The sequence below is a fragment of the Eumetopias jubatus genome, unplaced genomic scaffold, assembly GCF_037043125.1.
Source record: "Eumetopias jubatus isolate StellerSeaLion01/CBP00866 unplaced genomic scaffold, mEumJub1_p1.0 scaffold_2, whole genome shotgun sequence".
Lineage (NCBI taxonomy): Eukaryota > Metazoa > Chordata > Mammalia > Carnivora > Otariidae > Eumetopias > Eumetopias jubatus.
The window spans coordinates 35844723-35872636 of NW_028274808.1; the positions used below are offsets into that span (position 1 = coordinate 35844723).

The 27914-nt window shown below is 37.9% G+C and overlaps 1 protein-coding gene across 1 annotated transcript in view; it reads left to right on the forward strand.

Moving 5' to 3' along the window:
* Positions 1-27914, forward strand: part of ADAM9 (ADAM metallopeptidase domain 9) — a 147698-nt gene that overhangs the window by 94517 nt on the left and 25267 nt on the right. The window contains exons 15-16 of the mRNA XM_028124047.2: positions 1870-1975; positions 9367-9550. Coding sequence (XP_027979848.1) covers positions 1870-1975; positions 9367-9550 — 290 coding nt within the window. The remainder of the gene's footprint in view (positions 1-1869; positions 1976-9366; positions 9551-27914) is intronic.

Sequence of the window (27914 nt, forward strand, 5' to 3'; positions counted from 1 at the left end):
TCTCTTTTTATTTCTAGGAGCATCATGATCAGCTAACCAATGCCTTAGGTCTGTGCAAGTCAGACTTTTCTGATTGCTTCTTTGACTTTGCTGTTCATTATGCAAAACGGATATCAAGTAGCTGTAACACAGTAGTTCTGGTGAAAAGCCATGGGGAGTATACACTGAGGCATGGCAGCACCTTTCGTCAGCTTGATTTTGATTACACACTGATGCTAGCTGTATTTCTGCAGTGGTGGTCTTTATTGTATTGCATCTTGTGTTTCCTTCCTTGAGTTCAAGTGACTGAGGTTCTCAAGGAAAAGGTTGCTTTCAGCATAATGAGGCAGATTGCTTTGTTTGATAATTGGCATTGATGGGTTTATGCCCAAACCATCCTGGGATCTTGTTTTCCCATTCTTCTGTTTCTGTCTTGAGTCAGTAGGAACAGCGACAACGACACGTTAAAGTGAATAGAATGCATGAGCACTAGATGTTTGTTGAGGCTTGTCATTAAGAAAATAGAGAGTTACTAACGGGAGCTTTTCTGTTTCTCTCCAGAGAGGTACTGGTAAACTATATCCATTGCTAATCAGGGTGTGAGACACTCAGTAGGGGATTAATACATATTTAATAAAGAAAGGAAGGAAAAGAGGAAGGGAGGGAGAAAAAGGAAAGGAAAGAAGACTCAAATCTTCTATTTTTATTTTTGTTTTTCTCAGTTAAGAAGATCAGTCATGTGTACTGTGCTAGATTTCTCAGAAACTAGAGATGTTGACTTTGACCAGACTTCTAGTTTCTGTATCTCGTTCTGTTATACCCCTTATCTTATGGTGGGTGGGTCAGAAAGAGGACTAACAATTAAATGGGATGTATTTGTGTTAGTCAGGTCATGGGATAGAATAGTAGAGATCTGTCAACTCCAGATCCATTTTGCAAAAATAGGCAGCTTATCGCAGACTAAAAAATAATTACAGATACATTTTAATGAGGTAAATACTGTTATTTAGCAGTGATATCATCTTCATAGAGGCCTGCGGAAAAGTCTAGGACTAAGGGAACTAGAGTTATTTTTCTTTTTGGAGATTATGTGGAATTTGTAGAGCTCCTTCTGTTCTGTGGAAGGGCCCTGCTAGGGATGCTGCCACGTGCTGTTTGCCCTGTGCCAGTGGTCCTCTGCCTCTTTCTTGTTCCAGCTTCTTTCCCCCCACAGCCATTTTCTTTTAAACAAAACAACATAGCAGTAGTTGTGTAAGATAGGCGAGTGAATTCCTTTACTCAATAGAAAGTACTGGCATTTTGGCTGAAAAATATTTTCAAGGAAAATTTTTTAGGAATGTGTAATTGGCGGGAGAATTGAACATGAAGTGATAATACACATATAAGATACAAGAAAGCAAGAACGGATTGCTACTTTGTCAGCTGTCATGGCTGTTTGCCACTCCGTCTTGTGAGTGGGGGCATCAAAATTCAGCATCTATATGTGGTAAATACAAAAACCAATAATAATAGGTGGCAGTGCTTTCACCAGCCCTTCCCAGCCTGATCCAACGATGCAGCAGGTACGTGTTTGAGAGCCGTGAGAACGGATATGCGGAGAACACCACCAGACTGTGTGTGTCTTTTCATTTATTTATGATTTCATCTTTTTTAATGGCATTTCTTTTAACGACTTTTCTTTGAGCCCATGCTAACTTTTAAATACAATTTAAGCTTTATTTTTACATTTTGTTGTTAAGTATAAAAGTGGAACAAAAATGTTTTACCTGTGAGGCTTGAAACTTCCTAGAAGGTGTTGAGGCAGTTCATCCTGGTGTATGGGTTGTCATAGGGAATACTTTTATTTCTGAATTAAATTTGCCATACTTTTTTTTTTTTTTAATGTTACAGAAGCCAAGGCTGCCCCAAGAGATTGTTTCATTGATGTGAATTCTAAAGGTGACAGATTTGGCAATTGTGGTTTCTCTGGCAATGAATACAAGAAGTGTGCCACTGGGTAAGTGGAGGCAAGGTTGTGAAGGAACATGAAAGATCGTAAGACCAGTAGTCTCTAGTATCTTTTATAACTCCTTGCACCTGCTTGCTTTCTCCCCCTTAAATACTGAACTTTTCAAACTTAAACTTTTATAACAGAAGGCTTCAGAGACACTCTGAAAAGAACTAGTAAAATAATTTATTCCTTTTGATGTTAACTGTCTAAAATATAATAGATTTTAGAATCTTTGTTTTTCCTTATTCTACAATAAGAACCTCAAATAAACACTCTTCCTCTTCTTTTTTCATTAAAAGATTATGCTGGTAAATGTGGAGGTAAAGGTACCTGCAATCTTCATTCTGGATGTTGTTATGTTCTTCTTGCTGTACATAATTTTAAAGTGACAGATTAAAACCTTGTTTCTATAACATTTGTTTTTGGTAAAAATTAATAATTATTTAAAAATTATAAATGAGAAAAAGTCATCCATAATCTCAATGGGTATATATTTACTAATTTCAATGTATTTCTTCTCCTTTTTTTGTCTCTGTGCACTATACAGACACACACTGATATTTTGTATAATTGGAATTAATCTGAAATACTGTGCATCTTTTTGGCCTGCTCTACCTCCTACTTTGCCAGTTAGTCTGAGCAACTGTAGTGAAACAATGTTTGCCAAGAAGAAATAACAATAGTGATCTCCGTGTTGTACAATCCCACTGACATTTTTAGGTCTTCATGCTACTTGACCTTTCAGTAGCGTTCAACTATGTTGACCATTTTGTCCTTGAAGAAACCTCTTTCCTTGGCTTCTGTGTGGCAATTTCTTCTAGTATTCTTTTCTGTTTCCAGTTGCTCTTTGAATGTGTTTATTTGTAGGCTCCTCTTTCTCTACTCAGCCATTAAATGGCGTGAGACACCAGCTATGCTGGCCTGCGTGTGGTCTTCTGCCACAGGGCCTCTGTGTGGACTGTTCCTTCTGGCTGGCATGTTCTCTGCTCCTCCAGATCTTAGTTTCAAAGACTTCCTCAACTTTCTTAACAGAACCAGATGCCCTCTTATAGGTGTTCTTATGGCTGTGTACTTTCTCCCCCTTAATATTAGCCAATTTATTTTGTTCTAATTCTTTAACAATTAGTTATTGATATACGGTGTATTTCACAGGATATTCAGAATTTACCTTTCCTGATATATAAAACAGAGTAGGTGGAGGGAAAATGAAAAAAACAAGAAAGTATTTCAAAAGGGGATATGAACATGACTTTTGATATCTATCTTGTATAGTTTTAAAAAATAGTTGTAGATATAAGTTCTTTTGCATTTATATAGCACTTTTTTGGGGGAAGTCAAATTATTATTTTTTTTAAGTGTTGATTTATTTATTTTTTTAAAGATTTTATTTATTTATTTGAGAGAGAGAATGAGAGAGAGAGCACATGAGAGAGGGGAGGGTCAGAGGGAGAAGCAGACTCCCTGCCAAGCAGGGAACCCGCTGCAGGACTCAATCCCGGGACTCTAGGATCATGACCTGAGCTGAAGGCAGTCGCTTAACCAACTGAGCCACCCAGGCGCCCAGTCAAATTATTATTCTTAATAAATTTTTAGTATATTTAACTTTCATGGGAAGGTTTTATGTCCAAACCACTGCCCTGGTAAGAGCAATCATTTAAAAATGATATTATCGGGGCGAGTGGGTGGCTCAGTTGGTTAAGTAACTGCCTTGGGATCAGGTCATGATCCCGGGGTCTGGGATCGAGTCCCACATCGGGCTCCCCCTGCTCTGCGGGGAGCCTGCTTCTCCCTCTGCCTCTGCCTGCCACTCCCCCCTGCTTGTGCTCTCTCTTTCTCTCTCTGTCAAATAAATGGAATCTTTAAAAAAAAAATAAGGGGCGCCTGGGTGGCTCAGTCGTTAAGCGTCTGCCTTCAGCTCAGGTCGTGATCCTGGGGTCCTGGGATCGAGCCCCGCATTGGGCTCCTTGCTCAGCGGGAAGCCTGCTTCTCCCTCTCCCACTCCCCGTGCTTGTGTTCCCTCTCTCGCTGTGTCTCTCTCTGTCAAATAAATAAATAAAATCTTTAAAAAAAAATAAATAAAATTAAAAAAATTAAAAAATAAAAATGATATTATCTTAGAATAAGAGAGATTTTAAGGGATAATTTTCCATGTAAAAAGAAGATTGAATACAAAACCAGTTCTAAGCATAGAATTTTCATGATTCTTTTATAGTATTTAGGTAAGACCCAGGAGGGCTCTGTTCTGCCCTTTGGGGAGACTGGAGTGATCTTGGTTAACATAATTTGTCTAAATTAAAATGAGAAAAGTAGGAACATCAATGTTGAAGGAAGGATGAACTGGTTAAAAAATTCTATACTGCTTTTTCATTGAATTTGGTATGTTGTATCTTCTTTATCATTCAGTTCATAATATTTTTAAATTTATATTGTGGTTTCTCCTGTGACTCTTGGTTTATTGAAAGTATATTGCTTAATTTCCAGATATTTGAGAGTATTCGGGTTATCTGGTTGTTTTTGGTTTCTAGTTTAATTCCATTGAGAACATACTCTGTATGACTTTAATTCTTTGCAGTTTCTTGAGATGTGAATCATTACCTAGCAAATAGCCAGTTTTGGTGAATGTCTATGTACAAGTGAAAAAAAAAGTGTATTCTATAGTTATTAGATTACATTATTCTGTAAGTGTCAAATTAAGTCTTACTCAAATTTCCTATATCTTTGGGTTGTATGTGTGTGTTTTATGTTTGTCCTTAAATTTCTGAAAGAAGTATGTTAAAATCTTCAGCTATAATTATAAAGTTGTCTATTTTTCTTTTTAGTTCTATGAATTTTTTTGCTGTATAGCTTTTGAATTTGTGTTATTAAGTGCTTATGTTACTTCGTGCATCCACATTTAGGATGATTATGTCTCCCAGATGAATTGACCCTTTTATTATTCCCAGATTTTCTTCTTTATCTTTGGAATATTCCTTTGTAGCATTTTTCACAGTTTCATTGTTTATATGACTGTTTGGTGGTCACCCTTCATCGGTCAACTGTGAAGTTTAGTGACATGTTTTATCTTTTGTGTTTAGCATAATATTTGGCATATAGAAGTACCTATTAAATATTTGTTGAATGAATGCAGGAACGGGTGATACAGCTAATGGGTGGAGAATTAGTGTAACTGATTGAATGAACTGAGCTAAAACCTTGGGATAAGTGGATTAATGCAGACTTGGAGAGAGCTTGCTAAGACATATCTGATCATTGTCTTTAGCCTGGTTCTGTTCCCATGTTTTTATGAGTAACTTAATGAAATGATAGAAACTACACTTAGGAAACTTATGAATTACTGGGTAGCTGATTTGAAAAACATTTTATAATAGTAGTATAGTATTAATATAGTCATTAGGAATACACATCTGAAGTCAGGCTCTGGGTTTGAATACTGCTTCAGCCACTTCACATCTCTGAGACGTTGGACGAGTTGCCTCACTTTTCTCTTTTTTCCCCTCTGTGCTTCATTTTTCTGTAAAATGGGGATAATAATGGTACCTATTTCCAGTTGTTGCTTTGAAGACTGAATGTGTTGATGGATGTTAGGACTAAGAAGAGTGCCTGGTTCATTGTAGAACTCATCATTATCATTGTTGTCATCTTTGCTATCATTATAATCATCCTCATCACAGAAAATGTGTAAAATCTAGAAAAATCTAAAGAAAGTGATATTTATGGTCCTGCCATCCAGAGATACTTCCTTAAATTTTTGTTATATTTCCTTCTTATGTATTCATAAACATTTGTGCATCATACATGTACGTACACACATGTGTACTCAGAGATCCACATAGTATGGTTTATACTATTTTATACATTCATGTACTTACTTTCCACTATATTAAGAGCGTTTATAGGATGTAACCAGCTTCTTTTAATCATTTCCTTATTTTAGAAATTCAAGGTTTCTAGTAAATTGCTATTTTAAATAGGGTTGTGATATATACAGCTTAAGTATTTGTTTATTTCTCTGCTTATTTTCTTAATAGATTTTTCTCAAAAGGTATGGATAAGTTTTAAGGCTCCTCATGGCTACTCCCAAATTGACCTTCAAAACATTTAATTGATTTATGTTTCCACCAATGCTGAGTGTTATCTTAAAAGATACAGTTGACCTTTGAACAACATGGGGGTTAGAGGTGCTGACTTCCCATGCAGTGAAAAATTCACTTATAACTTTCGGCTCCCCCAAAACTTAACTACTAATAGCCTACTATTGACAAGAAGCCTTACTGATAACAAAACAGTTGATTAACACATATTTTGTATGTTACGTGTATTATATACTCTGTTCTTACAATAAAGTAGGCTAGAGAAAAGAAAATGTTATTAAGAAAATCATAAGGAAGAGAAATATATTTATAGTCCTGCAAAAAATCCATGTGTTAAGTGGACCCATGCAGTTCAAACCTGTGTTGTTCTGGGGTTATCTGGACTTTTCCAATTTGTTATATCAAATAGATATTTCATTTTTATTTTAAATGAATTTGTAAATAATTATTTAAGCTTGTTGTTGTTCAAAACATGTTTAAAGGGATATAGAGAAAAATTCTGGCTTCTACTCTTATTGTTTTTCCCTGTTCCCACCAGAACAGGTGTGTGTTCTTTTAGCAAAAATTTTTGTGTCTTTCCAGAGTCTTTGTGCAAATGCCTAGTTTTATTCCCCATTGTCTTCCACCTCCCTGTCGTGCATACTGTAGACACTGTTGTGCAGATCATATTGTGTGAAAGAGCTGTTTTGTCTTTCAGTATATAAATGGTGTCATCTTTTTTTAAACTTTTTAAATGACAAATTTCAATTATACAGAGGAATAGAAGGAATAGTATGATGAAACCCATATATCCTAGATTGAAACATTGTTAATATTTTATCATATTTACTTTGTCTAGACTTTGCTGAACCATTTTTAAGTAAATTATAGGCATTATGATACTTCACTCCTAAATTCTTTAGTATTCATCTCCAACATATAAGGCCATTCACAATAGCAGTTTCGTACCTATCAAAATTAACAATTTCCTAATCTCATGTAATACCTGGTCAATATTAAAGTTTCTCCAATTGTCCTTAAATTGTGTTTCATAGCTGTTTATTCCCACATCAGGATTCTATCAAGGATCACACATTGTATTCAGTTGTCACGTCACTTAAGTCACTTTTAATCTAAAATAGTCTTCTTCATTTATTTTTTTCTTTTCAGTGATAATGACCTAAGGAAATAACTGGGCCAGTGGTCTTTTAGAATAGCCCATGTTCTGGATTTGTTAGTTTCTTCTCAGTGTTGCTTAACTTGTGTGTCTATCCCCTGATTTCTCTATAAATCAGAAGTTAAATCTAAAGTCTTAATTAGATTCAGATAAAACATTTTAGGGAAGAATACTTCATAACTGGTACATTATGTCAAGGAGGTACATAATTCTAGGTTGTTCGTTTTATTAGTGATACTAGGTGGCAATGACTAGATCTTGCAACTGTAGAGTTAATGTTTTTCCCATTACAACTATCAGATAATATGTAGAGGAGTGATGATTTTATACCATATGAATAGCCAGTTTCCCACCAATGTTTCACCTTGAGGTTTTAGCATACATTGATGATCCTTGCCAGAAGCAATTATTATATTGAGGCTTGCAATAGAATTTTCCTTTATAATATAATAGTGAACATCTCTTAGCTTTGTTGGCTGCTTGCATTCCTTATTTTATGAATTGCCTTTTTTATATCTTTGCTAATTTTTTTCTGTGGAAGTGGTTTTTTTTTCTTATTGATTTGTAACAGCTTTTTATATATTGAGTATTTTCCTTTTACTTTTTAATATGTCACCAACACTACACGTGAAAGTCTAAGTATAGCAACATGAATTTTGGTAGGCTCCAACAGTTGTCAACTTAGGTCTGCTTTATGCTATGTTTTGTTTTAGAGGTTTTCATATCTAATTTCAACCAACTATGTGAGATAGACATTATTATTTATCTCTTGTTTTTCAGATGAAGGAACTGAAGCTCAGAAAGTGTAAGCACTTTATTCAAGTTAACTAGTGAATAAATGGTGACATAAGAATAAATGTGAAGTTGAGACAAAATTACTAACTCTTGAGTGCAGGATGGAGGGAAGAGGAGACTTAACAATATATGCAAAAAGTACATAGGGGTTGTAGCTAGTGATCAGTGCAAGGGCATCAGTAATGTAATGTAGTTACCATAAAAGCTACTGTAATCTTGGGCCTAATAGTAGTACAGTATCTAACATAAAGGAAATGTGAGCTCCATTTTATTCTTTGCTTCTCAGGCTATAACTGAAATTTCATGCCCTACTCTGAGTACTGTGCTTCAAGAGGCAGTGAGACAGACTGGAACATATTTAGAGGGGAACTTCGTTCCATGAGAAAGGATTGTAAGGTATTGCTCTGTTGAAGTAAGTGTTTAGGAACTACATAATAATTGGCTGCCATGTGGAAGAAGGAGAAGATGTTAGCTGTGTGATCTCATGTGGAAAGTCTGGGACCAATGAGGAAAAGTTATAAGGAGGTAGATTTTTAACTCAAGAAGTAAAATAGTTTTATGGTATCTAGAATGAAAATTTCAGGGAGTGGTGAGTTAAAGGATTAGGTGAGTTAAAGGAAAATAATATCCTCTATCACTTGGCAGTGATACCATAGAGGAGATTCAAGTGTAGGGTAGGTGCTTGGATCACAAGACAGCCAAGTAGAAAATTTCAATACAGCATCATAAGAGTTGATGTTAGTGGTATTTTGTGTGTTATGAATGGCCATAGGAAGGGCATTTAGCTAACACAGCCTTGGTGATAGGAATTATAGTCAGGCAAGCCTTCATAATGCTTGTTGTAATGCTGAATCAGTGAATTGAATTAGTGAATTAATGAATTGAGTCTTAAAGTAACTAAGAGTTAACCCAAGCCGAGAAGGGTGGAGTCTTTTCTTAGTTATTTTACAATACAGAATCTAATTTTCTCTTTACTGTAACTCTATAAGAAGTCACAACTGAACTTTAGTATAGGCTTATTTTCTGTGTGAAAGCATTTATAAAATTATATTTATAAACAACTTTTTCCTTAGACTTTTTTGAGCCCTAGATAGATAGTAAAGAGAGATTAGGTATGGGGAAAGAAGGAGCATGAACACCACCTGGTACCCTACTAATCTCCATCTTAGCATCCACTTATCTCTGCCATATTTGAAGAGAACTGCTTTGATGTGTTTGCTCTCATATGCTTTCTCTGTTGAGATTCCCTTCAACCAAATATCCGTAAACTTTCCTTATGTATCCAAATATGTAATTTTCCTTTTGTATCTACACTGGGTGCATTTTATGTTTGCGTTATTCCTCTATCTTTATAGGAATGCATTGTGTGGAAAGCTTCAGTGTGAGAATGTACAGGACATGCCTGTATTTGGAATCGTTCCTGCTATTATTCAGACTCCCAGTAAAGGCACCAAATGTTGGGGTGTGGATTTCCAGCTAGGATCCGATGTTCCAGATCCTGGGATGGTGAATGAAGGCACAAGATGTGACAATGGAAAGGTAATCAAAGTGTTTTCTCTTTATGGAGTAAAATTTAAAAAATTAAAAGACCCTTATCCAAAGTAAGTAGTTGTTCTTTTCTGATTTATAAAAGACATCTATATTTATTATAGAGATTTTGGAAAATACAAAGCCACCAAGGACAAAATTAAGAATGATTGTTATTCTACTATCCAGATTTCACTGGCAGTCTTCTGTTATAATCCCTGGTCTATGTTGCAATATACTGTGCATATTTCTTTCCCTGATCAGTGTGCTCTAATTTATTAGCCAGTCTACTGTTATGGGGGCACTTAGGTGATTGCCAGGATTGTGTGGGTGTATATGCTTATGTGTCTCTGTACTAGAAATGTCATAGTGCACATTTACCCACGCTTCCTGCTACCCTCATCACTGCGGTTTGGATCAGATATGAGTCAAGAATTAGCCAGCTCCTGACTTACTACTAGTAGTTTCTATATGAGAAGATGAGCTAGGCCAAATTCCTTTTTGGGGGGAATATATATTAAGAAAGATAATTAAGAGTAGTGCAGAAACTGTAAGAATTCTTTTTTTCTTTTAAAGATTTTATTTATTTATTTGAGAGAGAGAGAGCACATGAGGGGGGAGGGTCAGAGGGAGAGGCAGACTCCCCGCCGAGCAGGGAGCCCGATGCGGGACTCGATCCCGGGACTCCAGGATCATGACCTGAGCCGAAGGCAGTCGCTTAACCAACTGAGCCACCCAGGCGCCCTGAAACTGTAAGAATTCTTTAGCAATGCTGTGAATTAAGAGCAGGGCTAGAAGGATTATGGCAAGCTTCAGTCATACATAAGAGATATAGGGGAGCAGGAGTGTTGAGCAAGTTGAAGAAACCAACTTAGAGGAGAGTAGAGGAGGAGGAGGAGGGGGAGAGAACATAACGGACTAATGACATGGCACGTGAAAAAGACAGGTGGACCTGCAAGTTACCTCAATGTCTACAGAGTTTTCAGTACCAATTCTGTCCTTTCCTTCTTACAAAAAGACCCTGTTATTTTTTGCCTGTCTTTGCCACTATAAAAACTCAATTGCTGTAGTTACTGTAAACAGTGCCGAGGCAAATGGCTTTATAAATAAAACTTTCAGAATATTGTGATTGTTTTCTGAGGTTAAACTACTATAATGGGGTATGCATGTCTTTTTTTTTTTTTTAAGATTTATTTATTTATTTGAGAGAGAGACCATGAACGGTAGGGGCAGAGGGAGAGGAGAGGGAGGGAGAATCTCAAGCAGACTCCGCACTGAGTGTGGAGCCTGACAGGGGTGCCATCCCACAACCCTGAGCTCATGACCTGAGCTGAAATCCAGAGTCAGACGCTCGACCCACTGAACCACCCAGGAGCCCTGGGTGTGCATACTTTTAAGGTTTTAGATAGAGTTTCACCAGATTTCTCTTTAGAAAAGTATTTGATAGTTTTCCAACCAGTTTTCAGTGGGAAGTGTTTAAATTCTTCAGACCATAGTCAAGATTAGCTATCATTTTAAAGCTTTCATTGGTGGTTTCCTTTTTATTTTATCCTTTCTTATTAGTGATGTCAAATTTTTTTTTGTCTCTCTGTATTTATTCCTTCTTTTTTGATTTGCTGTGGTGATGTTCTTTGTCCACTTAAAAATTGGTCTGTTTTCTTACTGATTTGCATGACCAGATATTAAAAATATATTATAAAACTAATAAAAATTGGCACAAGACAGTACAAACACATGAGTAGTTAGGAATATCAGTAGGCATGAAGAGAAAAAAACAGAATGAAGCCCTAGAATATATACAAATTTAATAGGTAATTTAAATAAGATTTCAAATTAAAGGAGAGAGATTATAAATGAGGTTAAGGCAAATAATAAACCATTCTGAAGAAAATGACATTAGAACTCAGCACACAGTAATGATTCTGAATGAATAAATGATAAAAGGGGGAAAAAAAGAATGCCAGCCTCATACTGTATACACTCCACATTCCCCTAGATTAAAGGGGAATTAAATAAAAAACAAAATCTACTAGAAAATACCAGAGAATAATGATTTGATATTATACTGAGAAAGGTCTTATAAAATATTTAAGTAAAGTTAGAAACCGTAAAGGAAAGGAATAACAGATTTGAATATATAAAAATGCAAATATAGCAAAAAAATTACTAAAATCAAAAGAAAGAAGAGGCAAGAAATAAACCAGGCAAAAATATTACATATATTTATTATATTATATATTTATATATGTTATGTAAATAACATTTATTATATATGACATAAATTAATAAAAATGAAAAGTTGAAAGTGAAGAGATAGAAAAAGAATAAAAACCTGCTATGTTAACTATTATCACTATGTTGAATATTAGATACCCAGAACTTACTCATTTTATAACTGGAAGTTTGTACCATTGGACCAACGTCTCCTCATTTCTCCCACTCCCCAACCTCTGGAAACCACCATTCTACTCTGTTTCTGAGTATGGCATTTTTTTTAAGATTCTACATGTAAGTGAGATTGTATGGTATTTCTTTGTTATACTTATTTTACTTAGAATAATGCCCTCAAGGTCTATGCATCTTGTTGCAAGTGGCAGGATGGTTGTTCAGAAGTGTGTTGTTTTCTTTCTTTAGTTATTTGTAAAGATTTTATTTATTCATTTGGTAGAGAGAGAGAGAGAGAGAGAGAGAGAGAACAAGCAGGTGGAGCAGCAGGGAGAGGGAGAGGGAGATGCAGGCTCCCCGCCAATCAGGGAACCCGATGTGGGGCTCGATCCCAGGACCCTGGGATCATGACCTGAGCCAAAGGCAGACGCTTAACTGACTGAACCAGCCAGGCGCCCCTGTTGTTTACTTTCTACATTTTTAGGAATTTTCCATTTTTCCTCTTGTCACTAATTTCTAGTTTCAAAGCATTGTGGTTGGAAAAGATACTAGGTATGGTTTCAGTCTTAAATTTGTTAAGTCTTGCTTTGTTGCCCAACATAAGTTGTATCCTGTAGAATGTTCTGTGTGTGCTTGTGAAGAGTTATGTATTCTGCTGCTGTTACATGGGCTGTTCTGTTTATGTTTGTTAGATCCATTTTGGTCTATAAAGTTCTGTAGGTCTGCTTTCCTTATTAAATTTCTGTATGTATGGTCTATCCAATGTTGAAAGTAGGGTATTGAAGTCCACTACTATTATTGTATTGTCTGTTTCTCCCTTCAGTTTTGTTATTATTTGCTTTAAATATTTAGGTGCTCCAGTGTAGGGTGTATAAATATCCAAAATTATTATATCCTTATGATGAATTGATTCCTTTATTCCCTTTTCATGACCTTCTTTGTCTCTTGCAACCAGTTTTGACTAAAAGTCTATTATATGTGATATAAGTATAGCCATTTACATGGAATACCTTTTCTGTCCCTTCACTTTCAACCTGTGTGCCCTTGCCAGTAAAGTGAGCCCCCCCTTTTTAAAAAATCTATTCAGTCACTTTTTGTCTTTTAATTGGGAATTTAGTTCATTTATTTTTAAAGTAATTATTGATAGGTGTTGATTGCCATTTCATTGTTGACTGTTTTTCAGTTCTTTTGTTCCTTTCCTCCTCTCTTACTGTCTTCCTTTGTGATTTATTTTTTTTGTAACATGTACTTTTGCATGTCTACTATGTTTCTTCTTTTGTGGTTATCATGAGGCTTATATAAAACATTTTGTAGATATAACAGTCTATTTTAAGCTAATAATAACGTACCTTCAATTGCATGTATAAGCTCTACACTTACTTCTCTCATATTTTAAACTATTGATGTCATGCTTTGCACCTTTTTATATTGTGCATCCATTAATAAGTTATTAATTATTTTTATTTTTTAAGTTTTATACTAGAGATAAAGTGATTTACATATCACCATTACAGTATTAAGGTATTTTGAATTTGACTATGTATTTCCTTTTTTTTTTTTTTTTGTTAAAGATTTTATTTATTTGACAGAGAGAGACACAGTGAGAGAGGGAACACAAGCAGGGGGAGTGGGAGAAGGAGAAGCAGGCCTCCCGCGGAGCAGGGAACCCGATGCGGGGCTCGATCCCACGACCCTGGGACCATGACCTGAGCTGAAGGCAGACGCTTAACGACTGAGACACCCAGGCGCCCCCTATGTATTTCCTTTTACCATGGGTTTTATGGTTTTATATGTTTTCATATGTTAGTGTCCTTTCATTTCAACTTGAAGAATTTTCTTTAACATTTCTTGTAAGGCAGGGCTAGTAGTGATGAACTCTTTTATCGTTTGTCTGGGAATGTCTTTAACTCTCTTTCATTTCTGAAGGACAGTTTTGCCAGTATAGTATTCTTGCTTGGCAATTTTTTGTCGTAGTTCAGCACATTGGCTATATCATTCCACTTCGTTCTGGCTTGGAAGGTTTCTTTAGAGACATCCATTAATAGCCATATGGGATTCCTTTGTATGTGATGTGTCTTGCTGCTTTCTTTTCTTTCTTTTGAAATTCTCTCCTCGTTTTTGTCTTTTAACATTTGATTATAATGTGTCTCAAAGTAATTTTTGGGTTGATCTTTCATGGAGTTCTTTGAGCTTCCTGTACCTGAATGTCCATATTCTCCCAAGATTTGGGGAGATTTCAACTATTATTTCTTTAAATAAACTTTCTACCACTTTATTCTTCAGGGACTCCTATGATATGAATGTTTGTTCATTTAATGGTGTCCCTTAATTCACATAGGCTTTCTTTACTCTTTTTCATTCTTTTTTTTGGTGTTGTTGTTTCTCTAACTGGCTAATTTCTTTCTTTTTTTTTTAAGATTTTATTTATTTGAGAGAGAGAGAGAGAGAGCATGTGCACAAGCATGGGGAGGGGCAAAGGGACAGGGAAAAGGAGACTCCCTGCTGAGCAGGGAGCCAGATGTGGGGCTTGATCCCAAGACTCTGGGAATCATGACCTGAGCTCAGACGCTTAACCCACTGAGGCACCCAGACACCCCATCTAACTGGCTAATTTCAAACGATCTGTCTTTGAGTTTGCCGATTCTTTCTTCTGGATGAGTAAATCAGTTCTTGAAGCTCTCCATTAAATTTTTCATTTCTGTCAGTGTATTCTTCAACTCCAGGATTTCTTTTTGGTTCCTTTTTATGGTTTCTACTTCTTTATTAAGCTCATTCTGTTCATTCATTGTTTTCCTGATTTTGTTTAGTAGTCTGTATTCTCTTTCATTTCATTCACTTTCTTTATGATGATTATTTTGCATTCTTTGTCAGGTAACCTATAGATCTTCATTTCTTTGGGGTCATCTATTAGCACTTTTCTAGTTTCTTTTGGTGAGGTCATATTCGCCTGATTCTTCCATGTAGTATTACATTGGTGGCTGTGTATTTGAAGGAACAAACACCTCTTCTGGTCTTTACAGATTGGTTTCATGAGGTAAGGCCCTGCTGTCTATTTTCTGTGTTGATGGGATTACCTCTGGAATATTAGTTGAGCTGGGTTGGAGCTGGTTACAACTCCACAGTGGGGTCTGTGTTGTTGGGGCTTGTTATCAGTGGCTTTGGTGGGCACAGATGCTGACTGGTCCCTGAGTGGATTGAACCGCCTCCAGTACCTTGTTCAGTAAGTAGGGTGGCCCTGAGACAAGGGTCTGTTTCTGAGTCCACAGTTGAGTATAGATCCCTTTCAGAATCTTTGGGAATGCAGGAGGTGGGTCCCTTGGTTGGCGGATCTGGTGGTGGATCTGATGGTGTGGCTGTGATGGGGCTGGAGTATAACGTCCTTGAGGCTTTCTGAGGGTTCACCTGGGAGTGTCTCATTTTGGGTCCCTGTGCCAGCAAGTATAATCACAGACTGTGGTTGTTAGGGATTAGAGCCAAGTATAGGGTCCTTTTAGAAATGCCGGGTGGTTGACAAGTGTCTCCCACTGGGACGTGGACCCTTCGGACTACTGGCAGACTGTGGCTGTGAAGAAGCAAGAGCTGCTTATAGGGCCCTTTCAGGATCTCAAGGGGCACAGATGGGACTTTCTCCTGCCTGGCCCTGTGCCAGAAGGCCTGTTTAAGGAGTGTGGCTGGGAGGGGCCTGGAGTTGAGTATAGGGCTCTTTAAGATTCTATAATCCAAGTTTGACAGGTTTATCTCTAGGGGCTCTCAGACTGTGGCCAAGAGGGGCTAAAGCCAGTTCATGGACCACTTCAGGATCCACAGCTGGGACTGAGGTCTGTATACCTACTACTTGATGCACACGTGGGTGTGACTCCTCTCGGGTCCTTTGGTGTATGGTGCTAGTGACAGACCTAAAGCCAGATGGGTCTGTAGCCAAGTCCTTGAGCTATGGAGCTGCTTCTGGGTCTATAGCCAAGCCACGGTTGGTAAGTCAGCCTTCTGGTACAAGCCTAACTTCTCAAAATGGCTCTCCTTAGTCTTGGACTACCCAGGGGTTTCCCAGATCTCCTGCAAAGGCACTTTTGTCATGGTTGGATTTCAAATTATTATGTGTGTGGTGGGGGATGTTGTTGAGGGATGTTTTATGAAGTCATTTTGCTGATATCACTTCTCTCTTATTGGCCTTATTCCTTCTACTGCACACAGATATTTACAATATAACAGGAAAAAATCCTCATATTTCCCTAGAACCCTTGAGGTAGGTAGGGTTGTTTTTTCCTCCAGCTATAAATCAAGACATCCTGGGAAAGGAATATAAGGGACAACTTGAAGGGCCAGGTGTAATGTCCAGAGGTATAAAACAATATAATTGGTGGGGTCTAGAATACAGGAATACAGGCTCTGGCACGTGCTTAACCCTCTGTTTAACCCATGACTGTGAGGGGAGGTGAAGAGTTAGGTATGTTTACCAGAAAAAGAGAGAGAGAGAGAGAGATGGGAAATCATAGATGGCTATCATCTTTCTATGTGCTCATATGACCCCTTTTCTGTGTACATGTGGAGGGAGAGAAAGAAAGCACAAACTCTCTGGTGTCTCTTTTTTTTTTTTCTTTAAATTTTTTCTGGTGTCTCTTAATAAAGGCACTAATCCCATCAGACCAGGGTTCCACCCTCATGACCTCATCTAACCCTAATTACCTCCTGAAGTCTTCATCTCCAAATACCATTGTTCAACATAAGAATTTTGAGAGGATACAAACATTGAGTTCATAAAGAAAGCCACTAGAATGGACTTAAATTAATAGAAGTAGGTTAATACTCATTCCTTTCTGATGCCCATATGCCTTTTTGCTGTTGGGTTGTGCATCCTGCTCAGTGTGGTAAAGGCTTTAAAGCTTTTCCTAAACATTGGTGCATTTGAATTATTTTAGGTATTTGTTTGGTTTTGGTCAAGGCATAAGTGAGAAATATTGGTCAGTGTATTAGTCAGGGTTCTCCAGAGAAGCAGAACTAATAGACTGTGTGTGTGTAAGATTTCTTATATGGAATTGGCTTACATGATTATGGAGGCTAACAAATCCTAAGATCCAGTGTCTTCAGTAGGCAAGCTGAAGAGCTGATGGTATAGTTCTGGTTTAAAGGCTGGAAGAGAGAGGGCAATTAAGCAGGAAGGAAGACCATGGGCATTTAGGCCATTTCTTCATGTGACTTACTATTACCTTCAGGACATGCTCAGGCTGTACCATGTATCTGCCACTTTCATTTGGTGATGGAATATTACTGTGCCTGCTAGACTTTAAAGCTTGGTGGGTCAGGTAACACCCAATTCATGATGGACAGTTAAGGTCCCATGGTAACTTGGTGGCTTATGGTTAAGTGTTCAGTCCACTAAGGCCTAAGTAGCAGGTCAAGAGCTGTATTTAAAAAAGAGGGTAGTTATCTGCTGAGGATGGCAGGATTTTGCTCCAGAATCCTAAGTAGTAGTGTAGTGCTGTTCACCTCTAAGGAACTGCCAGAGGTCCAGACAGCATCCCTATCTGCCACTGACAGCACCACTGAATGTGCTGGAACAAGGGCCCAGTTGGCAGAGCAGTTCGCGTGGCATCCTGGACCTGTTGCAGAGTCTTCTCTTGCTCTGATCCACACTCTACTAGCAGCTTTTCAGGTCACTTGGTAAGTGGACTTGAGTAACATGCCAACATAAGGACTATATCGCCTCCAAAGTAAAAGGCCCACTGGTTGTCTTACTTCTTTTTTGGTTGCCTGTGGGGCCTGATGTGACAACTTATCCTTTACTTTTGAAGGGAAATCTAGATATGTCCCACGCCACCGGCCCCTAGAAATTTCACTGAGGCGGAACACTCCTGATTGTTCATCAGATTTGCTTTCCACCTCTGACATGCAACTGTCTTACCAATTAGGATACAGTATTGCTACTTCTTGCACACTAGGTTCAGTCAGAATAGTGTCATCAGTGGAATGGGCCAAAGTGATATCTTCTGGAAGGAAAAGTTGATCAAGGTCCCCACAAACTAAATGATGAGGTAGGGCTGGAGAGTTGCTGTACCCCTGAGAGGGGACCGTGAAGGTGTATTGCTGGCCTTGCCAGCTGAAAGCAAACTGCTTCGGGTGGTCCTTATTGGTCAGGGTGGAGAGAACAGTATCTGCCAGTTCGGCAGCTGCTTACTGGATGCCAGGATTTACGTGAATTTGCTCAAGCAGTAGAACCACAGTAGCTACAGCAGCAATTACACTCCCCAGCTGCTTAAGCTTCTGATAATCCATACTGTTGTTCTCCAAGATCTGTCTGTCTTCTGCACAGGCCAGATAGCTTAATTGAACTGGATTCTCTCTCCAGTCCTTACTGGTGTTATTGACTCTGCAGTGCTTTCTGGATTGTGGTATTTATTCCTTTTGGTTTACCATTTTCCTAGGTAGTGGCCATTCTGGTGGCTTCCAGTCGGCCTTTCCTGCCGTAATTGCCCTGACTCCACAGGTCAGGGAGCCAGTGTCGGGATTCTGCTAGTTGCTGATTATGTGTGTTCTAGTCATGCATTCTGGAACTGGGGAAATAAGCACAGGATGTGTTTGGGATCCCCTGGGCTCCCTGTGAGTGAGGAGAACCTGAGCCGAAGCTCCATTGACCAGCTGACCTCCATAGCTCCGTACTTTGACTGGTAGGCCACCGTGATGTTTTGGGTCTCCGTTCAGAGCCAGTGTCCAGTAGTTCCTGAGAGGTCTGATGATTTTCCTTTTGCACAATGCCCAGTTACCCTGGTAAATGACCTTAGGTCCTGTTGGGGAAGGATGGGAGAAAGATTAAGAGTATACCTTTTTGGCAGTGTATCAGGGTTCTACCTGAAGGGGACCCGTCCTCCCCTTCATGTAAGGGGTTCTGAGTCTGTAATAGGCTCAAGTTTGGGAATTGATTGAGGGCCCATGACACTGTTCTGTTCATTTAACCTAGAACTTTTCTGCTTATGCAGATGTAGTAAAAATTTACTGGTAGGCTTCCTCTCTTTTTATTTCTAGGAGCACCGTGAACCAATGCCTTAGGTCTGTGCAAGTCAGACTTTTCTGATTGCTTCTTTGACTTTGCTGTTTATTATGGCGACCATATCCACCTTGCCTTTGCAGTTGGGTGCCTTTGCACTTGGCTCCTGCCACTTGGCATTCAATTACTCCCATGGCATTTAGGAGTTTCAATTCAGTGACTGTCATTCCTAATGTAAAGTGGCCTACAGATAAGAGTGATGATACAGCAATTTAGGCCTGCAGGGACTCCCCTCACATATTTATTTCTCACAGTTATGGTGAAAGGTGTGTCTGCTGGACCCTTCCAGAGTGAGTGAATGGGTCTGAAATGGCAAACCTATTCTTAAATTACAATTTTCCCATAACTTTTGAATTGTTTCTTCTGCCTTTAACCAAGACACGTCTAGCATTTCCAGCTTGCTCAGCATGGGCTAACTTCTGGTCCATGTTTCAGCTGATTAACCAACAAACTGTTAAAGCTCTTTCTAAATCCCTGACCGGTAGCATTAAATGCAGAATCTCTACTTAGTAAGTGCCTCGATAAATTTGGCCTGATCCAACTTTATGTTCCTTCCACCATTATCCCACACCCTTAATATCATTCTGACACATGTTCTGTCATGATAAATTAGAAAACTCAAGTAGTTCTTTTGGTATATAGCACACCTCCTCACAGGTCACACTTTTAGGGGCCTGCTGAGACTTGAATCTAGTGATAGGTCTAAAAGAGAAGAGGGCTCGTGGGAATGAGTCCTAAAGAGAATCAGCATTGTCTTGCATGGCAACTTCCTCATAGGAGGCCATTACAATTTCCTCAGGCAATGCAGTGCTAATCCCTTTTCTTAGGAGTGGAAAGGCCTTTTCTGTTGAGGGTAGGGAGACTGCTTCTACTGGCAAGGGAGACTCATCAGTATTTAGGGGCTTAATGATTCAGGTTAGACTTTTGTTCATTTGACCTAGAACTTTTCTTCTTATACGGATATCAGGGTCTTCCCACACATCCCCATTCCAACTTTCAGGATCACATTCTGTTCCCCTAATGCTCTCACTTTAATGGTAGATAGCTGCAAAGCTGGGAGGTCCAACTTGTGTTGTAATCTCACCCGTTGAAGGATGAAGTTCTGGGTTTTATTTTCAGAGGTCTCAGCCCTGTGGCTACAAAAGATTAGGGTCTCCTTCATGTTATTTTTGTTGTATTTGAGCTGAGAGTTCAAGTTTCTGAGCTTATTCTTTTTATTCCCTACTTTGTCCAGTGACTTTAGGAGTAACCATTGATCTCATATTTGTTGGTTTGACAGAAATGTTTGAAAGTATCATATGCACAGTTACCCAGATCCTTGATTCTTGTAAGTTGATTAGGAATAACCAGTGGTGATATTTTGCTTATCTTCCTGCCAGATCACGCCATGGACTCTCAGTACTCTACTACTGCAAATAGAGTCATTAACATCTTTAAATGTAGTCAGGTAAGAGAGCCAATTCCAGAAGCCCAGGGACCAATACAGAAAACTCATCCTTAAAAACTGTTCTTCTAGTATATGTGCTGCCGAAGCGAGCACTAAAAACTGTTCTTCTAGAACCAGTCTTGGTATCTGCATTAGTTACGGTTCTCCAGAGAAACAGAACCAATAGGAAGTATATATATGTATGTTTGTGTGTGTGTGTCTGTGTGTGTGTATATTCATTCACTTATTATAAGGAATTGACTCATACAATTATGGAGTCTGATAAGGGCCAAGATTTGTATTTTGCAAGCTGGAGATCCAGGAAAGCTGATGGTAGTTGGAGTCTGGAGGCCAGCAGTCTCAGTGGCATGGGTATAGTTTTTTAAAAGATGTAGTATACCAATCAGTGACTTATAATCAGAGGAAATCCTGTGACCTTACATCAGTCAATAACTATGAAGAGCCAATGTTTTAGTTCAAGTCAGGAGGAAGATAAAACCAGCCTTAGACTGAAGACAGGCAGGCAGGAGTAATTCTTTTTTTTTTTTTTTTTTAGTTTTTTATTGTTATGTTAATCACCATACATTACATCATTAGTTTTTGATGTAGTGTTCCATGATTCATTGTTTGTGCATAACACCCAGTGCTCCACACAGAATGTGCCCTCTTTAATACCCATTACCAGGCTAACCCATCCCCCTGCCCCCCTCCCCTCTATGCAGGAGTAATTCTTACTCAGGGGCAGGTCAGGCTTTTTGTTCTATTCTGGCCATCAACTGATTGGATGAGGCCCATCCATGTTAGGAAAGCAATCTACTTTACTCAGTCTATTAATTTAAATGTTAAACTGACCAAAAAAAGTACCCTCACAGAAACACTCAGAATAATGTTTGACCACAGATCTGACACTCTGTCTGTACAGATGATAACCATCACAGTTATTACAAATTAAGTTCAGAGTGAAAATGTTTATTGAGAAAAAAAAATCTGTAAAACATGGTGGATTGTAATATTCGTTTATTTTCTTTATTTGCCACAACCTCTCAAAATAGAAAGGAATAAATAGGGAATAAAACTTGAACTGTGAAATATATGAGATTTGAACAATAGATAAAGATTTTAACCAGTTTTGAAAAACCGAAAGAGGACACAGTAGACAGTAGTGGAAAACTTCAGTGTAAACTGTTGGGATGTGAACAGGAAGACTCAGCCTGGCAGAATCCTAAACATATTGGTTTGCAGCTCAGATTTGGAAAAACTGGTTGTTGCTGAGAATGGGGTGAAGCATGAAACTGAATGTGGAATTACTTTTTTTTTTTTAAATGTTTTATTTATTTATTCATGAGAGTCAGCGAGAGAGGCAGAGGCAGAGGGAGAAGCAGGCTCCCTGCCTAGCAGGGAGCCCGATGCGGGGCTTGATCCCAGGACCCCGGGATCATGACCTGAGCCGAAGGCAGACGCTTAACCATCTGAGCCACCCAGGTGCCCCTGAATGTGGAATTACTTTTAGTCTAATCCTGGAGAGGCTAGCTGATTGTCCTGTCTGCCCGCTTCTCCTGTCTGGTCATCAAAGCATCAGCAAGCAGTTGCCTATTCCTCCAGGTTGGAGGTGAGACGATAGGACTTCTGATATATATTTGGTCAGTATCCTCTGTGAGATGCCTTTCTCCCTATGCTAATACTAGTATCCTGTTCCCCTTCTTGCACACGTAACTGAACTATAGATGGATTGTTACATAAAATTGGATAATTCTCAGAGGAAGCTGAGCAAAAAGACTTGAGACAGAAAAATGAGAGAAAGATGAAAGACTGAGAGGATCAATTAAAGATTTTTAAATCCAACTAATTTAAATCTTTGGAGAAAGAAGATAGAGAAAGTAGACAATTGTGAAATTATAGAGTACTTGTTGAAGAAAAATCCTGATAGCTTCCAGAGATAAAAACAAACAAACACAAAACAAAACCCAAAGCAAACAAAAGCGAAAATAGGTTACAAATAAAGGAATGAGATGGAAAACTGAATTCTGGAAGATAGGGGAGCAATACTTTTATGTTTCTGAAGGATTCTCAACCTAGAATTCTTCCAAAGTATCAGTCAAGTGAGAGGGCACAGTAAAAACAATTGAGACATTCAGAGGCTCAGAAAACTGATCTTTTATTTATCTTTTCTTAGGAAATCATTTAATGTTCTATTCCAGCAAATGAGGAAGTAAACCAAAAAGAGAAAGAATTGTAATCTAGGACAGAGAAGAATGTCAAAGAGAAATTCCAAGATAATAGCTGTGTACCAGGCCAGGAGAATAATCAGTTCATTTGGAGCAAGTGGTCCCTAAAGGAAGGTTTCTAGAGAAAGAGAGAACTCGAAAGAGGAAATAACATGTTAGCCTTTTTTTTTAAGTGGGGGTTTGAATATTGATATGACAGAGGCCGATTATGTAAGAAGAAAGGCAAGTGTTTGCTGTAGTGAAAACAAAGGCTGTATAAAAAAAGAAAATACACTCTTAATACTTAGCTTTGAAATCAACAGTGTTTTGTTTTCATTGTTGGCAAGGAATACTTATTCCCCACTTTATTGTTTCCTTGTGGAGGAAATTCAACACTCTTGGGTTGAGGTTCCTCATTTGTGTCCCCACCCCCCCCACCTCAACAATAACAATTTGGTATCCATTCATGGACAAAAGTGCCTTTGTCGAGCTGTGGGATCTAGCATCATATGTCAAGGGACCAGGGAGGAGCTTTGTCCACTGTGTGTTAGGTAGTAGGCATAAAGACCTTGGTGCTGGCTGTGGACCTGCAGTGGCCTGTTTCTGGCTCTAGCCCTTCTGGGCTGCAGTCTGTAAGTCCCTGGAAAACATAGTCTTAGACAATCACCCACAGATGAGAGAATCTTTGTGGAAGTCCAGAAGTTCCAGCACAGTGTTGGAGCAAAAATATGTGAGTTTAGACACATTGGAGAGGGTAAGAGGAAGAGTTTGACTTTACCTGCATTACCCCTCTCCCAAGATGGCACAGCTTAGGGCCCAGATAAATCTTTTCAGCCTGTGGTTACTCCTATGTAGGGAAATGAGAGTGGTGAGTGAACACCTGGCTTTCCCAGCTGTGCAGGATGCATTCACTCCCACCTCATCCGGAGTACTGACTTGTGAGCTACATGACTGAAAGGGGGGATAAGAGGCTGGGAGAGTGGCACATTCCTCTTGGAAGACATTAAAGGGATGTTATCTGAGAGTCCTAAGTACCATTTAGGAAGATTGAAATCATACCAAGTATCTTTTCTGATCACACTGGTGTAAAACTAGGAATCATCAACAAGAGAAAAGCTCAAAAATTCACAAATATGTAGAAATTAAACAACACACTACTGAACAACAGTGGGATATTAAAAATATGTTGAAACAAACAAAATGGAAAGACAACAACCTAAAACTTATGGGATGCAGCAAAAGCAGTTCTAAGATGGAAGTTTATAGCAATAAACACCTACATTAAGAAAAATGAGGGGCACCTGGGTGGCGCAGTCGGTTAAGCGTCTGCCTTTGGCTCAGGTCATGATCCCAGGGTCCTGGGATTGAGCCCCACATTGGGCTCCCTGCTCCCTGCTTCTCCCTCTTCCTCTGCCTGCCACTTCCCCTGCTTGTGTGTGCTCTCTCTTGCTCTCTCTCTCTGTCAAATAAAATCTAAAAAAAAAAAAAAATTAAAAAAAAAAGTAAAATGAAAGCTCTCAAACAACATAACTTTATACCTCAAGGAAATAGAAAATGAGTAAACTAAGCCCAGAGTTAGTAGAGGGAAGGAAATAACAAAGATCGGGGCAGATAAATGAAATAGAGACCAGAAAAACAATAGAAAAGATCAAAGAAATAAGAGCTGCTTTCGTGAAAATATAAACAAAATTGACAAACCTTTAGTTAGGCTAAGAAAAAAGAAGACTCAAATAAATAAAATAAAAAATAAGAGAGGAGACATTGCAACTGATACCACAGTAGTACAAAGTTTCATAAGAAACTACTATGGGCAGTTATATGCTAACAGATTGGATAACCTAGAGGAAAACAGGATAAATTTCTAGAAACATACAGCCTACCAGGACTAAATCATGATGAAATAGAAAATCTGAATAGGCCAATAACACGAAAGGAGATCAAATCAGCAATCAACAATCTTCCAACATAGAAAAGCCCAGGACCAGATCATTTAACTAGAGAGTTCCACCAAACATTTAAAGAAGAATTAACTCCAGTCCTTCTTAAATTTAAGAGATTGAAGAGAATACCCTTGAACTCATTTTACAAGGTTAGCATTACCCTGATGCCAAATAAAGACACTGCAAAAAAGGAAAATTACAGTCCAATATCTTGGATGAATATAGATGCATAAATTGTCAACAAAATACTAGCAAACTGAATTCAACACATTAAAAAGATCATACACCATGATCAAGTGGTATTTATCCCTGGAATGCAAGGATGGTTTGGTATAAGCAAATATATAAATATGATACACCATATTAATGAAAGATAAAATCCTGATCCTCTCATATGCAGAAAAGGCATTTGACAAAATGTAACATATTTTCTTGATAAAAATCTTTCAACAAATTGGATATAGAAGGAATGTTCCTCTACATAATAAGGGCCGTAAAAGATAAAACCATAGCTTACACCATACTCAGTGGTAAAAGGTTGACAACTTTTCACCTGGGAACAGAAATAAGATAAGGATGTCCACTCTTACTACTCTTATTCAACGTAGTACTGGAAGTCCTACCCAGAGCTTCTGGGCAAGAAAAAGACATAAAAGTCATCCAAATCAGAATAGAAAAAGTGACATTGTTTTTGTTTGAAATGATATGATATCATCTTTTAAATAGAAAGTTCTACAGACTTCCAAAAAAACTGTGAAAACTAATCTATGAATTTGGTAAAGTTGTAGGATACAATGTGAACATACAGAAATCAGTTGCATGTGTATATACTAACAGTGAACTAACTTAAAAAGAAATAAAACCATTCCATTTACAATAGCTTCAAAAAAAAGTGCTTATGAATAAATTTAAGCAAGGGGATGAAAGATATGTTCACTGAAAACCATAATACTGTGATGAAAAAAATTGAAAAAGACACAAATAAATGGCAAGATATCCTATGTTCATGGATGGAAAGAATTAATATTGTTAAAATGTCTATACTATCCAAAGCCACCTGCAGATTCAGTGCAATCCAATGATATTTTTCACAAAAATAGAACAAACAATCCTAAAAGTTGAATGGAACCATAAGGACCCCGAATAGCCAAAGCAGTCCTGAGGAAGAAGACCAAAGCTGGAAGCCTACAGTTCCTGATTTTAAACTATATTACAAAGCTATAGTAATCAAAGCAGTTTAGTACTGGCATAAAAATAGACACACAGATCAATGGAATTGAATCAAGAAGAACCCTGCACATATGATCAATTAGTATTTGACAAGGCTACTTAACAAGACTACTCAATGAGGAAAGGATAATCTTTTCAGTAAGTGGTACTGGGAAAACTGGATATTCTACCCCTATCTTATACCACTCACAAAAATAACTCAAGATGGATTAAAGACTTAAACATAAGACCTGAAACTGTAAAACTCCTAGAAGAACACACAGGAAGAAAGCTCCTTGACATCGGTCTTGGCAATGATTTTTTTTTTATATGACATCAAAAACACAAGCAACAAAAGCAAAAATAATTAAATGGGGCTATATAAAATTAAAAAGCCTCTGCACAGTAAAAGAAATAGCCAAAAAAGTGAAAAGGCAGCCTTTGGGATGGGAGAAAATATTTGCAAATCATATATCTGATAAGGAGTTAATATCCAAAATATGTAAGGAATTCATATAATTCAATCTCAGAAAAGCAATCCAATTTAAAAAAAATGTGCAAAGGACCTGAATAGACGTTTTTATAAAGACAACAAATGGCCAACAGGTACATGAAGAAATGTTCAACATCATTAATCATTAGGGAAATGCAAGTCAAAACCACAATGAGATATCACCTCATCCTTGTTATATAGCTCTCATCAAATGTCAAGAGATAAGTGTTCATGAGGATATGGAGAAAAGGGAACTTTTTCTGCATCATTGGTGGGAATGTAAATTGGTACAGCCACTGTGGAAAATAGTATGGAATTTCCTCAAAAAAATGAAAAATAGATCTACCATATGATCCAGCAGTCCCCTTTCTGGGTGTATATCCAAGGGAAATGAAAACAGGATCTTGAGGAGATACCTGTGCTCCTGTGTTTATTGGAGCATTATTTACAATAGCCAGGATAACCTAAGTGGCCATCAGCCGATGAATGGATAAAGAAGATGTGGTATGTATATACAATGGAATATAATTCAGCCATGAGAAAGAAGGAGATCCTGCCACTTGTGACAACATGAATGTATCTTGAGGCTGTTATGCTAACTGAAAAAAGTCAGATGGAGAAAGACAAATACTGTATGAACTTATATGTGGAATCTAAAAAGCTGAACTAATAGAAACAGAAAGTAAAATGGTGAGTGCCAGGGGCTCGAAGTAAGGAGGTGGTGGAAATGGGGAGATGTTAGTCAAAGGGTATAAATTTCCAGTTTAAAGATGAATAAATTCTGGGAATCTAATATTTAGCATTTTGATCATAGTTAACAACACTGTATTATATACTGAAAGTACTAAGAGTATATCTTAAGTGTTCTCATTTAAGATTTTCTACAAAAAAGAAATGGTAATTATGTGGAGTAATGGAGGTGTTAACCAACCCTACTGTGGCACTCATTTCTCAGAATACAAGTTTTTTAAATCACTGTTATATACCTTAAAGTCACACAATATTATACATCAATTATATCTCATTAAAGCTGGAAAAAAATAAATAATGTGCTCAGCCTCAGTGCTCCTCTTTCACACCCTCTTTCACTCATTGATGTAATTAATGAGTTTGGGAGAAGACACTGGGCATGGGTGCCTCAGCCCCTTCTGTCTTCTCTTTTCAGATATACCTGCTTGCAGAGAGGGTACATTCTGGTCTACTCTCTCAGCCATGCAATAAAATTAGCAGGGCAGGCCCTGCTTTTGTGGGGGGAGGCTTGTGGTTGTCCAGAGCAACCTGTGATTAGGCAGGTAAGTTTGATTTTGGGGGTGCAGTATTAGGAAGCCCATTTTGCTCTTTGCTTTAGTCATGTTAAATGCCTTATTGAAAATAAAGATGATACTTTAATTTCCTTTTGTCAGCTCCCCTGGGTTTTTTTGTTTTGTTTTGTTTTTTTTTCATCTAGTTCTGAACTTGCTCAGGGAATAGTGATGTGTAATGTAATGATGGGATAATATACCAATATTAGTGGTGTAAATATGAAGCAATATTTACTTTGAGAAGATGAAGGAGGGGCATTTGGGTTCATGTTAGAAAGCTGAATTCTTATCTATCATAAAGGTCATGAGTTGATGGAAGTCTAGAAAAGATAAATCAAGAAATAACATAAAGTAAGTCATGGAGATGAAAAGTACAGCA